The sequence below is a fragment of the Crocodylus siamensis genome, chromosome 6 (assembly GCF_052110815.1).
Source record: "Crocodylus siamensis isolate JL-2025a chromosome 6, ASM5211081v1, whole genome shotgun sequence".
NCBI classification, from domain to species: Eukaryota; Metazoa; Chordata; order Crocodylia; family Crocodylidae; genus Crocodylus; species Crocodylus siamensis.
The window spans coordinates 93638257-93654394 of record NC_143400.1 but is presented as its reverse complement, the minus strand read 5'-3'; the positions used below and the strand labels follow the sequence as shown (position 1 = coordinate 93654394).

The window sequence follows — 16138 nt, the reverse complement described above, 5'->3', positions numbered from 1 at the left end:
CTCAGGATCCTTTCCCGGGTGCCACAGTGTGTCACTCAAAGTTAGCATTGGGAAGTGTGCAAACAGCATAAACCCAGAGATTTCAACCAGGAATTCAGAGTGTTAAAAACATTCTGACCTGTTGTGATCTTCCTGAGGTCTTTGCAACAGAAGAATTGCACTATTATTTTTTGGTAGTCAAAAAACTGCATGAAAATTTCAGAGTTGGGCATATTCTGAGGTGTGCCTGGAGTCTGAAAATGTGGGGAAACCACTGTATTGGCCCTTTTTACCATGGTGGCGTGCTGGACACTCCTGTTGAGTTTCTTGCCCCAAGGACCTCTTAATTCTTTGCAGCATCCCTGCTTTTCTGGAAACAGCCCCCCATCATTGCTTGTGCAGGGCTCCGTCTGCACAGGGCGTCCCAGCAGCCTCTAGTCTAATCGCTGGATTCTGAATGCGCCGGGGGAGTTGTTAAATATTGCTGTTGAAGAGGCAGTCACTAGAAAAGCCCTGGTTTTTCAAAAAATCAGCAGGGCTAGGCTTTGTCAGTAGGTGGATGGGAGAGCGCAAGTGGAAAGTCTGTGGAATGTGTGGAACTAACAGGCCGCAGATAGGATTACTGCTGGGAGACAAAGCCGTCTCTCCTGTAGCTGGGTAGGTAGCTTAGTGCTTTCAGACACAGAAACTGCTGGGTCCGTTTCTTGTTGGAATGAATTCCTCATGAGTAAGGACAATTGTTCGCTTGACCGTTACTTCTAGACCATACAGAACACAGAAAGAGGGTAGCCATCATGCTGCCCAGATGCCTTGTTCATGCCAGGATGCACTTGCCCACTAGCTGTTTTGATTTCAGTTCTGGTTGAGATGGCACTTTCATTCAAAGACCTTCTTTTCAGTGGGTTATAACTTTCCAAAGCAATCACTGTGGGGCAGAAACCTGATGCTCGTTCAGAGGAGGATGTTTGTGTAAAGCTGGAAGAAAATCTCTTCCACCACTCTCTTGAGGATCAGACTTTCAAATAAGCAACTGGCTTTCAACAAAATGCTTATTAAGAGGTACTTTTCAATTAAAGAGCATGCAAAAATAATAATGTCAGCAGGCGGAGACTTTGATGGCACCAAAATCAAGAAATTCAGAGCTAGAGGTCTTTAAGAAGCTTTAACTCTGCATTCTTAGATGTTTGCGTTGCAACGGGGCTTTCATTTCACGAATGCACAGCAGTGGGAGATGCCTTCGTTTTCAGTCAATGCCATCCGCGGTACATTGCAAAAGAGAGAAGAGGGCTCCCCTCTTAATCTGATAATGCTCCAGATTAGCTGATTGTATATTTAGTTTTAAGCTCACCTTTTACATATACTTGTATTATACTTTCAGAGTTACTGCAGATGTGAACGAGAGGAATATGAAAGTGAAGTGAAACGACAGAAGGACTTTTAGTAGTCTGTGATGCTTTTGGGGTGCCACATAACATGGAAGTTGAATCTGGGGTGATATTCAAGCATGCTGCTCTTAATACGTAAGGGAGCTGTTGCTGCGACATACCTGCACTCTTGTTGGATGGTATGAGCATTGCTGCTCATGCTAGGTGGAATACACCTGTCCTCGCTTCGGACGTTGCGATTCTGGGGCAGCAGTTTGGTCTTGCGCTGTGTGTACAGCTCAACGCAGGGTGACTTCTGCGGCCTCCTGTTGTGCCTGAGGTCAGACTGAATGATCACAGTTGTGTCTCTTGGCCTTGATGTCTAGAAATTGATGCAAGCCAGAATCGGCATGTTCTACTGCTCTGGTGTCGGCTGGGTGCCAAAGTCCCTGCTTTGCAGGCTCCTGAGAATTGTACTAATGACCCTGCTTTAGGTGACACTATTTCATTTTGATTGGATCCAAAAGTAGCTAGAGGTTTTGATTTACGCTATAGGGAATATTATGCTAGTCAGTGCCATCAGCTTTGTTGAGGTTTTCGGAAAACTTGGCGTCTCATCACAGGTAGCATATATTTCACTTCATCTGACCTTCCATCTCATTCCTCGCAAGCTCTTCTTATAATGTGGCACTGAAGAGATGATGCTTGAGGCAGCATTGGCGATTATTCCAGTATATTTGACATTGCTAGCTGCAGCGGCTATAGGAGGACATAGTTTTGCGCCCGGGCCATCTCTTGCATTGTCTCAAGAGGCTCACTCGGCAAGAAGGGAATTCAGGTGAAGCCTAAAATGAACTGCGACTTCAGTGCGCACTTGCACACATCTGGTGCAATTCAAGTTTAAGAGCTGAACACATATCCATCTGACCATGTTAGGGTCCAAAGATTACTGTTGACACTAGTTTGCTTTTTTGGATAGCCACACTGGCACAGTCACTAGCGCGTGGCACCCGGTCAGCTCTCTAATCTAATAGACTGTTCTTGCCCAGACCTTTGTGTGTCAGTATTTTATGTACTGAATGTAGCCAGGTTTAATAATCAGCCATTTTTTTTGCACCTTCTGCCAGACTTTCCCCTCTTTTTCACCATTTACTGTTTGATTCAAAACCTGCTATGGAAACAAATGATATACATATTAAAGAATGAAAATAGAGATGAAAAGCTGAGTCACAAAAGGTAACGGGAGTTCAGAATAATGTCATCTTAGTTTTTTTAAAAGAAAGACTTGAAATCAGCCCCCTCTTAAGCGGGTTTTTTTTGTTGTTGCTTTTATTGCACATTATGAAAAGATAGCAGGGCAGGACCCCTGCTCGAAAGCATTTCTCTAGCTGTGTGTTGGTAGTCTTGCAGAGCTCACCTGGAGAGGACCAAGGGCTGTATTTCATTTCTCAGTCACTAAAATGTGTAAAGTGATTTAGATCCTTGTTTTTTTAGTGCAACGGACTTGTCTTCAGATGGCATGCGTGGAGCCCAGTTTCAGTGGTTCCTGATGACCGGGAGCTGTCCTGTTCAGTGCTATAAGGCAACTGGACTGTATGATGAAGGTCATCCAGGCTTCTCTTTCTGGAATGGCAAAAGGATTTCATATTCTGCCTCAGCAAATTGTGAACTGCAGCAGAGTTTCTTGGGAGTTTCTGGTGCAATAAATGTACATGGAGAGACTGAGGTAGGCTGAGAAATGCATTACAAAGCGTTGAAGCCTTAACCTGTCATTTGAAAGCTCACCCAGTGAGTGAGTCAGGTGATTTTTATCTGGCACTTCAGTTGATGCTGGGATGGAGAATCCTAGATGCTTTTTCTCTGCGCTTCTTTCTACATGTAAAGATTTGACAACTTAAAACAGCAGGAAAGGCGTAGGATGGTGGCATACCGGCTCATGATGATGCTTTCTCTCTCTGTGCTGTTCCCTTACCCGTGTTTGGGCTTTCGTGAAAGGGGTTCTTCCTGATCCAAGTCAGCTCGGGAATAAAATCCTGAGTCCATCTGATAGAAGTGGCAGGCTAGACCCAATTAAAAAAGTACCCCTTAGCTAGTGGAGGCTTCCAGTAAAGGCAGAATTAACCCACAGCTTGGGGGTGAGGGTGGAAGATGCCATAGTCGGACAGGAAGCAGCCCCTGGTTTTGAGTATGAGGAGGAATTACACTGGCCAGTCTTCTCGGTCCAGCCTTTGCAGCAGGTGCTCTGGATGCGGGAGATGGGTGGGAATATTCTGTGGGTGTATTGCAAAAAGCTGCCTTTTTCCCCAAGAATTTCTTTCCATCCTCCCCTAGCGAGGAACTGTGCAGTCTGCATATCTAATTGCATGGCAATTGCACTGTGCCACCAGCCACCCATCATTCATTTTTGCGCCCCCCCCCAGGAGCACAGATGAAAGAGGAGAGATAATGTTTTCTTTCTTCAGTCCAGTGATTTAGCATGCCTCTCCCCCTGTTACTTCAGGTAATAAAGCCAGATGGCAATGACAAGGAAACAGAAGCCACACATGAATCAGAGGTCCCCGAGGAGCTGTTGAGGACTTGCCTTCCTCGAGCGACAGTGAGAGGAGATGCTGATAGTCCGGATGTCATTATAGAAGCTCAGTTTGATGATAATGAAGCAGAGAATGGACAAGAGAACTTGCCGAATATGCTGGCTGAGGACATTACGAAACTTTCGGTAGAGGCCAACGAAAAGGGTGAGTAGATCAGACTGCTCTCTTAAGCTTTTATTTCAGCAAAATGTTGAAGTGTCACTTTGCTGCCTCAACTTGCTGCAAGTTCAAAACACAGCATAGAAGTCTAATGCCTTATCACACCGATCAATCAATGCTAAACTGCCTTAATCAGTAGGTTGGGCTCTGAATGGCTGCCAAGGGCATGTTTCTATGTAGCTTTGACTGTTCGCTGGTAGGCTGTTAGACCAGCAGAACACCGTCATGTCTGATATTCCCAGGGCTGTATGAGACGCTGCCATTGCCATCTGATTCGAGATGCTTCTACCGCTTTTTCCTTCCTTCCTTACTAGGCTGGCAGATTGATTTACATTCCTCACTCTGGGGGTGAGAATTGAAATTCCTGGGGATTTCTCTCTCTAGGTTGCAAGGTTCTACGTCGTTTGTAACCCAACTCTTTGAAGAATTGGTTTGCTTAAAAAAACCTATATTCTTAATCTGCATCCTTTCCACGTTGTCAAACGTAGCTTAGGGAACAAAAGAGACTCCGTTATTGCCATCCCCTTGAGGCTACCCTTACAGGTTCTCTGTAAAGTCCAGTGACCGCTCCATGGAAGAATTATTTCAATCAGCCTATTTTACCTGGGTCTTCAGCTGCCCATTGACACACCTGCCATAGTGGCCCCTCTGGCTTCGTCCTTAACACATGTCCCACTCCGATCTTTCTGATGTAAATTGTTAATTGCTCTTTGTAACAGGATTTCCTGCTTGTTATTCCTGTTGTTCTTCCTGCCCCTCTACTTTCCAGTGCGAGGTTGGGTTGGGAGCTACTGGGACTCATGTTAGCTTTATATTTTCATAACTGACGATTGCCCCATCTTTTCTGCAAAATCGGCCGTCTTGTGAGCTGTGTCCCACTGCTTAGAAGAGCTGTGTCATTAACAAAATCTCGATCTTCCCGTGTACAGCTCTTCAGCGATGCAATGTCTGCATTTGCATCCATCTACTTTTTTTCCTGTGAAGTCGGTGGCAGTGCCAAATAGGTGAAGGGAGAGAACTTAGCTTTGTTTGACACCTGCATCTAAGTTACATAAACACGGGCTCAAGTGAAAGGTTCCTTTTAACTGTGTAAGCTGGGCCTTGGGAGAACGTCTTGCTGCTGCTGATTTCTCTTGGCATGTCATCGCACTTCACGATGCTCCCAAGTGGATCTCATTGGAACCTGTTAAATGCTTTGTAAAACTAAGGAAGTTGATGATGAGTGATTTTTCCATGTGATGTTGCCTTTAATGGTTGTTCATAGGGTGAAGGTTGGATCAACACATGGTCTTTCAAGCCAGCAACCAGCTTGGTTCCCCCTTAGCTTCCCCTCAGCCGCCCTTGTTCTTTTTCTGCTGTTATGGTCTTTCCTTGTTTCTCCTCCGGCGGGTGTGTACTTGCCAGTTTGGATCTTGAGTTGATAAACCATGCTATTCTCACGTCTTTCAGTGATTGCTTCAACTTCTTTGGCCATGTTATCCACAGATTTCCTCTAGTCTCTTCTTGCTCTGCCTTCGAAGGCTTTGTCCTTTGTTTTATACAGCGTCTTTACTGCTGCTCTCTCTGAGGTGTCTTGCGGAGCTGATGCTTGCTTTGGCTAACTTCCTTTCTTTCATGCCGTTTCACATGTCATTTTTTTATCCAGGTTTTAGGTTTAAGTGTCTGGAAACCAGCTACATTTCACTGCAGCATCTACAAAATCACCATGCAGAAAGGTTCATGGCCATTCAGTGTTGACTTTCTTTGGCCAAATTCGACTTTCATGAAGTGCAAGCGTAGTCCAGATTTCATTAAAAATAGCCCTATGTGTACATTTTAAAGGTAAAATTTGGCCTTAAGTAATAACGGCACCAAGTGGTGCTTCTTTAAACACTTGCCAACACAAATAGCTTCGTTCACACAGATAGACTCAGTAGGGCTGCTCACCTGAACAAAGGCAGTTGTGAGCAGGTACTTGCAGAGTTGAGTTTTTGGTCAATTTTTCTTCTTCACCACGTAACTTGACTTGACTTGAGAGACAGCTGGGCTCTGTGCTTCACCCCTCTTATAAGCATCTTTCTTACCAGGCTTTTATCTTGGCTTCTCTGTGTTAAATCCCCTCTGCTTGAAGCTAAGCACCTTTCGGCAAGAGCAGAGAGACACACATGGGAGAAGGGAACGGGTCATGGTGGTATTACTGCTATGCACAGACCCTACAAAAGCAGAGCTGTGTTGAGTTCCCACAAACTTGTGAGGTTTTTCATCCTGCTCTGATCTTTTTCTGGGATCCTGTCTGCCAAGGAGAGAGATTTACCTTCTCTATGAGATGGAATAAGCAGTACACAATGAAACTGGGCAACTCTCTAATGGGAGTTTCTGGTGAGCTGTTTAGTAAGGCAAAGTCTCAAGGTTTCAGGCTAAGGAAAGATGCTGTTGAGTTGACACTGATCATTAAGGAGATGATCAAAAACCCCACCACATACCCCTGCCCACCAGAGAACTTCAGGGTACTCCCCCCACCCCAAATTCGACTGCAACAGACTGCAAAAGACCCTGTAGTCACATTGCTCTGTGCACTGCTGGAAGGTGAGAGCAGTAGGGTGACCTGCAAAGTGCTGTGTTGGTGCTGGTAGGCGGCGTTCTTCCTCTCTTATGGAGGAGTAAAAATGTGTGAGTTCACCGATCCCTTGTTTGAGTTGCTACAGAAGGCCCGGATGAATAACACAAAGTGCTGCTGGAAGTGGCATTGGGATAATGAAACTTGCGGCAGCTCTGGGTCATGGAGTCTGTTTGGAGACCGTTTCCCTTTTTTATTGAGCAGCACTTGCAGACACCAATAGCAGGATTTCAGTAGTCACTTGCTGGTGGCTTCTCTCTCAGTTGTATTCAGCCTGCAGTGGTAACACCATGCACAGGCCTTTTTCTTAATTGCTTCTTTAAATGAGCATCTTTTCCCAGCATAAATATGAGGAGGCCAAACCAGTGCTTGCAGTCAACCAGGTTGTCTTTCTCCCTGGAAGACCTGCATTGCCTGAATTCTAAGCACCGGTTGTTCTTCAAGTCATCGTCCGTGCAGACTTTGCACATGGCACAAATGTGCATCACGTGTGAGATCAGATTCTTTCAAAAAACATGGGGTTCTGCCTGTCCCTGAGTGTCCTTTTGCTCCCCGTAGCAGAGGGCATAAAGCAAGGCAACCATTCAGAAAAGAGACTAGGCTTGTCCTTGTGGAGTACCCACGTCCCAGTGTGGAATCCATGTGGACAGCACATCTTGAAGGACTGCGCTTTGCTTTCAGGGTAGGTAACTTCGGTGTGACTTGGGTGTCAGTTTGCATTATGTGATCCTCGTTACTGCATGTCTGCTTGAGTACAGTTTAATGAGGACTCTAGATTTCTGCGCTCCATCTCAAAGCTGCCCGTATCCAGGGACCACAGGAGCTAGTTCCTGCGTGCAGTGATGAGCTTCCAATGTTAAATTTTCACAGAGTTAAGACCAGAAGGGACAATTGGGTCGTTGACTCGGAACTCCTGTATATCACAGGTCCTTACGTTTTGGACAGCTTTCACTATAGTAAGCCCTGGATTTGGTTGAAAATGAGAACAGTGTTGCACTGAGAGCCCAAATTGAAATGATGATCTATGGTGATGCCCAAGTCCTTCTCTGAACCATGGCTTTACAGGACAAGTCTTCCCCTTGATGGATGTAATCTGCCCAGGTGTATTATGGAGAAGTGCAGGCTCAGAGGGGACTTGGTGACAGCCTGTGAGTATATTGTGGTGTGAATCAGGAACTGGGAGTATCTGTTCACCAGGGCACCCCAAGGGAAGACAAGGTCCAATGGTCACAAACTGCTTTTAAAGACTGTTTTAGACTGGACATAAAGAAAAACTTCTTTACTGTCTGAGTCTGCAGAGTATGGAATATACTCCCCCCAGAAGTGGTGCAAGCACCTACTCTGGATACCTTCAAGAAACACCTGGATGCTCACCGTGCTGGGGTCATGCAACCCCAGCTGACTTTCCTGCCCTTTGGGCAGGGGGCTGGACCCGATGATCTCTTGAGGGCCCTTTCAGCCCTAACATCTATTAAATCTTGCATTTGTTTGCACCCAATTCACCTTGAAAGGTCCAGCAGCGTAACTTTTTACCTTCATTTACTAGTCTCTTGACATGGAGCTATTAGCTCATGTGTAGCTCCCATTGCTTTAAAAAAACATTTTTCTTATTTACATTTTTATTGTCTGTATTCAGTGAAATCTTGTGTCTCTGCCTGAGACCAGGAAAAGCAGTACCTATCCTGTGCAAGGTATTTTATAACACTACATCCTCACCGTGGCCCACATGGAACCTGGATTTCACATGAACTCGAGAAACAGCCGCCAGAACAGCCGTCTGAAATGGATGTTTGGACTTGATGACAAGGAAGCACCAGCGGTGCAAACAGCAGCAGTTGTGTGCACTGTTGAGAACAGCACCTCCTTTCCTAAAAAGCTTCTTAGCCTTTTTTAAAGAGGTGTGTAAATAAAAGTGAGTAAATCCTGTCACTTTGCCAAAGCCTATCCTTGCTAGATTAACCTGACGCATGCTTTCTTGAACTCTCTTGGGAGGCGGTTTCAGCTGTGCGCTGACCAGACACACAGATCACTCTACTTTTTCATGAACAGCTCAGAAAAAAACTTGATGCAGTACAGTAGTAGTAATTGTATAGTTCAGGTTGCCTAAAGCTTATGTTCTGATCCTTTCTTTCCACTTACTTGTGCATTTCTGAACCATTACGTATATCTGCAAAGACTTCTGGACTTGCTTAAGTCGGCCTTAAGAAGAAGAGGCGGCTCAACGTGGTTCCTCACCAGCCTCTGGTTCTGTAGAGTCGGCTCCAGGGAGCCACCCTCTCCTATCCCCGTCGCTGCTCATAGCTTTCCAGGCTGCAGTGCGGTGGCTCTGATCTGATCGTGACGGTTTCACTGTTGCTCTCCGGGGTCTCACTTACAGCAATGGAAGGGACCAGACTGGTCAGCCATCCTGGTGCTGCTCCCCGGGAGGGTTTTGAGGAGCAGCAGATAAACTGGTAGGTGCAGCAGGGTGAGAACAGCGCTGCTTCAGTTTATCCAAGGTTTATGTTTAGAGCCTCTCTGTTGGCTAATATTTTAAAATGGGAGCCCAGGACCTTCCGAAGCCAATGGCTTTCTCCTAGCTTTGAACAAGTTGGGTTTTCAAATTGTTTTGACTGAAGCTTGTGTAATCTAGAGCAGTTGTACTCAACCTTTTGCCCCACAGACCAGGTGAGTGGCGTGGGGCTTGTCTGCTGACCGAATTGGGCCCTGGGCCTGGCACTGCTCCCCCCTGCACCCTGGGATTGAGTCCTGGTGTCCTGGCGCTGTCCCCTGTCTGCCCCATATGCCAAGATTGGATCTTCGCCTCACCCCCAGCTCCCTGCTTGCCAGGATTGGGTCCCAGTGGCCCAGCACCAACCTTTCCTGCCTCTTGCACACTGGGATTAGGTCCTGCGGGGCTGGCAACACCCTCTTGCACCCCCCTCACACCAGGATTGAGCCTTTATGGTGGCCTGGTATCACCCTCTTTCTCCCCCTACACCAGGATTGGGACCTAGGTCTTAGCACTGCCCCCACTCAGCCCTGCAGGCACTGGATCCAGCTAGCAGGACCCAGGGCTTCCCACTACTCCCCTGCTGCCAAATTTCCAGTCCTGTGGGGATCTCTGCGGGCCAGATGGCACAGCGCTGCAGGCTAGATCTGGCCTGCAGGCCAGAGGTTGAGCACCACTACCCGGGTGTTGGGTTGCATAGTTGAAACTTGCAGTAGAAATCAATGTTGTGGTACTTAGGCACGAAATTTCTTCGGCTCTTCTTCCCCTGTTAGTTTTCATAACCCCAAAATGACATCGTAGGCAAAGAATAAAAAATTACTCATGCAGTTAGGTAACCGGAATTAGATCAGTTCAACATATTGCCATATGTTACTGAAATGACTAATTCACCTGTGCTTCTCCCTTGGCTGAGCAGGCCGCAGGGCATGCTATTCAAAATGGCTGGTGGGTGTGGGATGTGAACATATCACAATGCAGTCATTGGTAATAGTAGTTTTCTGTGATGAATCAGATCATTCATGTGGTTCAATTATTTCCTTCATCTAAGACACTCAAATGTTTCCCATGGAGCAGTAAACTAATGTCTTTGTAGGAAGTAATGAGGATACATGTGCTTCAAGAAAAAATAAGTACAGCTATGGGAAGGAAGTCCTTTAGACCGGCCGGTGAAATGTTTCACTAAACACCGTTATAAAAACATGTCCTAATTATTCATTCATTTAGCAAAACTGGTGTTCTTGAAAGGGGCAACATGGGCAGCTCTGTTGTCTGCAGGCTGCATTGCAAGCGTCCAAGCCTTGCTGTGCAACTCTTACCTTCTGGTGTTTTCCAAAGCCCATCCAGCCTCTGCCCCTTGCTCTCAGGGTGGTTCTCTGATGGGTCATCTAGCTAGGAAGAACTAAACCCAAATCCCTCAAGAAAAGACTATGGGGGGATTGAATAGCAACCTTCAGCTCCCCGCATGGGGGTTGCAAAGAGGATGGAGCTGGACTGCTCTCTTTGGGGGCAGATGACAGGACAAGGAGCAGTGGGCTCCAGTTGCAGCAAGGGAAGTTTAGTTTCGATATTAGGAAAACTCTCTCACCAGAAGGATAGTAAAGAACTGGAACAAGTTACCTACAGAGGTGGTGGGATCTCCATCCTCGGAGGTGGCTAGACAAAACCTTGGCTGGGATGATGTAGTTGGGGTTGGTCCTGCTTGGAGCAGGGGGCTGAACTAGATGCGACCTCCTGAGGTCTCTTCCAGCCCTCATTTTCTAGGATTTTAAGCTCTTGTTTTTATATGCAGATTACCACTTAGCATTCACATAACATGGCTTTTTGGTCATTCCAGGCGTTAGCTTGCACTTGAGACCCGCCGGTGGGGTTGCTGAAATGTGTCTTCAAAGAAAAGCCCATTAAGGATGTTGCTTTGTATACAGCAGTTATTGTGAAACATCTTGGGAATCCTGTCAGGTTTGGCACTGCTCTGATTTTTAAATGCACAGAGCCGTCTCGGTACTTCTCATACGCAGCAGAAAGGTCCCACTGCACACTAGCGCCATCCGGCTGATACGGGACAGCATGTGCTCCGCCACTGAGAAAAGCTTCAAAAGCTGCGAAGTGGCTGGGCCCCATCAGAGTGAGGTGAACACACTTCATCAATCAAAACCGTTCTCCGCTCCTGGAACATATAGCATACAAACTTGGTCACTGCCAGTATCCCTCCAAATAAGGATAAGAGGAACAATTTTGTCCTTAAGCTGCAGTGCACTGAGGTTTATGTTGCATGATAATGAACTCCCCAGCCTTGCAGAGCAAAATCATAGTAGAGTTGGTGATGGAATCTGAATTCCTGCAGCATTTAGTCCCTTGCATTCGCAGCTCTTATCACACTGCTCTCCTTTGCTTGTCCATTCAAAGTGATTCATTGCCCTAGTCTGTTTAATCTGGTGGTGAGTATACCATGCTCCACATCCTTGTGTGGCTCGTAAGGAAATTTCTTATTTACTATAGATGGCTCCTTTGTGCTGGAACAGACAAAGCTTTCGCAGATGCTTCCGGGTGGAGCATGGCGCACCATCTTTTTGAGATTAAATCTACAAACAACCAATTTATTCTTGATTAAGTCACTTCACTTATGTGTGGTACAAAACATTATGTACCAAAAGCTGCCCATTTAAACAAACAACAGAGAAATGAAAAGTCTGTTACTTCGCTGGCCAGCAGCAGATTTTCTGGTGCTGAAGGACTTGCACATGCGCTGGTGTAATGATCGAGTACTAAGCTCCAGTGCAGTTTTTATGTGGGATTGAGTTGATAGCAGTGGTGCCTCCAGTTGAGAGCCTTGACGAATGGACCAGATTCTTTTCTTTAAGAGTTTATAGCTGAAATAGTAAGCATTCACTTACTTTTTCTTCTTTCCATCCAGTGTGGGAGACTCTCCCTTGCCACCCCGTCAGTTGTTTTTAAGATCTGAAACTGTGATATATTTTCATTTGCAAGTGGATATTGCATCTTTAATTGTATGCCTTTTGGAAAGAATCACAAATTTCCACAGTGACCAATGCAAACGCAGAGAAAGTAATTTTGGATCTGTCACAACCAATAAGGAATTTAATCTGATGACTTCAGGTCCACTTTGGCCATCCTTTTAGTGTCATGGTAATCTAATTGTAAAAGGAAATTTGGGGGGCTTGTTTTGCTAATGTTTAGCCTGTGAATGCTTGCCAGGGCCGTCTAACTGCACAGGAGAACTATTCAAGTGATCATTTAGCAAGGGATGCAAATGCCACAATTGCTGGATTGAATTTGTTGGTAATAACATAACTAATTTGAGAGGTTTTTTGCATTTCATACCTAATTTTTTAAGTAAAGCTATTACCATTTTGGTTTGTCAGATAATCACTGAAAGGAAAACAAGGGGATTATAATACAGCCTCACTGGATCCTAGCTGCTGAAGTGTGTTTTCACTGTAAGATAAGCTCATGAAGTGTTGCCCAAGCTAACATAGTAAATCTTTCTCAGAAAACATGTCATTGCACAGGGTGGAAATATTGAATGGTCATTGGATAACCACTACAGTAAAGGGGTCAAAATAATTCATTTTTGGTTTGGCATGAGGCGAAGAGCCTCTTCCCACCTCCTCTGCCCAGAAACCTCCTCCTTTCAGCAGCAAACTCTCCTGTTGAGAATTGCCTCTCTCAACCTCCTGCTCACGCGGTGCGCTCACCTCTGCATCCTCGCACTCAGCATTTCCCACTGCGGCCTCACGGACCCCCTCTGGCTTTCGGGGGGCTGAAAAGAGGGGTTTGGAAGAGTGAAGTGCCAGTTCAGATGTCTGCGACGGAGCTGCATTCAGCAGAATTTGGTGCCAGGTCCTCCCTGGATCCTGGCAGCTGTAATCTTTCTGTTGCCTCTCGCCCGGTTTCAGCCATGGAGGAGTCTCCTGTACAGAAGTGTCGGGGTCCTGACGGCTCAGTCCCATGGGCCCTGGATTATGTCAAAGGGCTTGTATTTCTCCTTCCCAAATGCACAGATAGAGGTTTGCCACCCTGGCCATCTCTCATCTTTTGGGCAGCCCTCTATGCTGGTGTCCAGTCCCTGCTTTGTCATGGACAACATGGGTGTCCGGTCCCATGCTTCTTGGCTTGGGAAGTCTCAGAAAAAGTCTGAATCTCTTTGTGTCTTTTCTTTAAGGAGGCAGAAGGTGCCCCCTTCCCAAACCCTCTTTGAGAGCCATTGCACCCACCAGTCACAACAGCCTTTCAAATCCAGATGTTGATAAGAAAACAATGGACAAGAATTAAGTAGATTGAGGGCCGAACCCCTCTGTTGGCGGTCTGGTCACAGACTCCAGCCTTCTCCCTGCTCACTGAGTCTCTGTATGCAAATCTCAGGATTTTCTGGGTATTGGAACTGGAAAATAACTAGTATCCCGAGACGAAAGGTTTTTTTTTTTTTCATGTCAGCCAGAGACCTCTGGTTGACTTTGTAGCTGAAGAGGCAGGTAAACTCTACCAGCAGCCCAAGTGAGAGTTTCAGAACTTGCCCAATTCTTGTGCTTGGCTTCAGCAGCAGGGATGTAATGTTGCCTGTCCCTCGTCCCAGGAAAAGGAGACCGGAAAGCTGAGCCACGTTGGCCCAAAGCGTGCTCTCCAGGGGCTGGGAGCACTTCTGTGCTGCCAGTAGGTCATTCTGTTCTGTTTGTGTCTGCCCAGCGTGAGGTCTTATGAGGACAAGGCACCAGCTCTTCTTCTCCCAAGTGAGAGGTAAAAGTAGATTTCAGTTTGACCAAATGAAAAAATGCAAGTGACCCTGAAATACTGTTTGGAAGGTTAGGTGGAAAGGAGGTGACTTCACAAAGCAATAGCCCCATCATGAGAACAGGGCTTCCCTGGTAATTGCCCCTGTACGTGTGTTTCCTAGAGTTGTGCTGGCTTTGGCCATTGCCTTTCGTTGGAAAGTAAGCTTCACATTTGTTGCTCTGGCAAAGACCTCAGCCTAATCTTTGTCCTAACATGCTGATTGTGTCCTATGAGCAAAAGCTCACTCCCATCAATCCCTGTGGTGAGATGCACTTTAAGATATCCCATCTGGAAGGCGGCAAGCTAGTTGACCTGTATAACCTGATGAGCATCAGTTGAAGGAAGTGGTGCTTATGAAAGCTTATGGATCTCTGATTCAGTAGTCTATAAGTCAGGGCTGGAGAATTATTTCAGCTGCAGGGCCACTTAATGACTTTTGGTGAGCTATTGAGGTCTGCAGGGGTAGCCCTGCCCCTTGACAGGAGTGCCTCCCCCCCCCCCCGATTGCCACCTTTAACCCCTGACCTTTGCCACCAGAAGTCCCTCCCTTTGCCCCTGAAAGTATTCTTTTTGGGAAGGGAGTTTGCCATCCTGCAACTGGAAAAAAACCAAATCACACGCTAAAAATCAAACATCTACTATAACATTTTTATATTATTTCAAAAATATTTTGTCCTGATTTACATTCATTTGCATAATGTATATAGAAGTCGAAGCCCTCATTGGTTCAAGCCTCTGCCACCAGTGGCAGCAGCAGGCAGCGGGCCCTCGGGGTGCTCGTGGCCCGTGGCAGGCAGAGCCTCCCAGCAGTGTACGGCTCCCACCGAGTCCCAGGGGCTGCACTTGGTGGCACGGAGCCAGATCCATGTCAGCATGTGAGGCTCCTGACACTGCAGGTGGGAAGCATGCACCGTCGGGCCAGGCGGGCTCCGTGCTTCCACGTGTGGCTTCCAGCACTCCAGACACGGTGACGTAGAGCCCACCTGGCCCGATGACGTGCCTCCCCGTGGCTCTCGGTTCACACACCAGGTGGGCTCCATGCCACCATGTGTTGCTTCCGGCACTGCAGGCAGGAGCTCCCTTCCCTGCTCACCAGCTGTCGTTGCAGGCCATGGTGCTCAGTGCCTCCACGTGAGGCTCCCAGCTGGAGTGCCAGGAGCCCATGGAGGTGGAGGCCAAGCCCACCCAGTCTGGTGTGTGAGCTCTGAAAACCCACTTCTTCTGCCGGCTTTCAGAGGGGCAGATGCAGGCTGGTAATAGCTGATTTCTGGAGGGGCCCCACGGGCCAGACAGAATGGCTTATTGGGCTGGATCTGGCCTGCGGGCCGTATTTTGCCTGCCTCTGCTATAAGGTCCCCTCTGTGACGTCCCAGACTTCCTTCATTTTTGGTCATCCCATTCTTCGGTTAGGAAAACTGCCATGTGACACACCATATATAGATCATTAACCAATGGTTGGGATATGTCCTTTGTTATGTACCTTTGCTAAGATCACCTCCTGCATGTAGGAATTAAACAAATAATTTCCACTGAAGAACAGCTTTCCTGGCCTTTCTGCTTTTCCAAATTGTTGCTTGATATGACCTCTGGTTGGCAGGAAAGTGAAATGTTGCATCTGTTTGTTCTCCTTGTTGCTTGGCTTCACAACCACGAGGTCCTCACTTTCCCATTGTTTAACTCTTATTGTCCAAGCAGGTTTGTCAAGGATTTACCCTCCACTGAAGGCTCTTCAGATGACAGGTTTGATTTCTGCTGGTCTGAGTCGAGAGAGGTAGTTATCCCTGTTAGTCTGAAGTCAAGCAGAAGGCAGGGGAGGGTGACACCTGAGAGACTAACTGCAAGGAAGCATAAGCTTTTGTAAATAGGCTGCCTTGTAGGAAAGCTTCTGCTTCTACATCAGTTAGTCTCCAGGGTGCCACTCGGCCCTGGCCTGATTATAAAGAGGTTGATTACTTTAATAAAAGGGGAAAGAGGAGGGAATTTTTTTTACCCTTCTGTGCACATGCATTCCCCTTCCCTTACAAAATATTGAAGGGATTTACTTAAACTCTGATGGGAAAAAATTGCCTTTGAGCAAAGCCTCTGCCCGCAGAACTTCATACCAATTGGCAATTTTGCGGACAATTTAGAAGCATATGAAAAATGGGGTTATTATTCTAATGATAGCAGT

At 46.6% G+C, this 16138-nt stretch overlaps 1 protein-coding gene across 2 annotated transcripts in view; it reads left to right on the top strand.

The window, feature by feature from the left end:
- DIS3L2 (DIS3 like 3'-5' exoribonuclease 2) overlaps window positions 1-16138 on the top strand; it is a 225168-nt gene that overhangs the window by 68088 nt on the left and 140942 nt on the right. For both annotated transcript variants that reach the window (XM_090050664.1, XM_090050665.1), the window contains one exon: window positions 3844-4078. In XM_090050664.1, the coding sequence (XP_089906790.1) occupies window positions 3844-4078 (235 nt within the window). The remainder of the gene's footprint in view (window positions 1-3843; window positions 4079-16138) is intronic.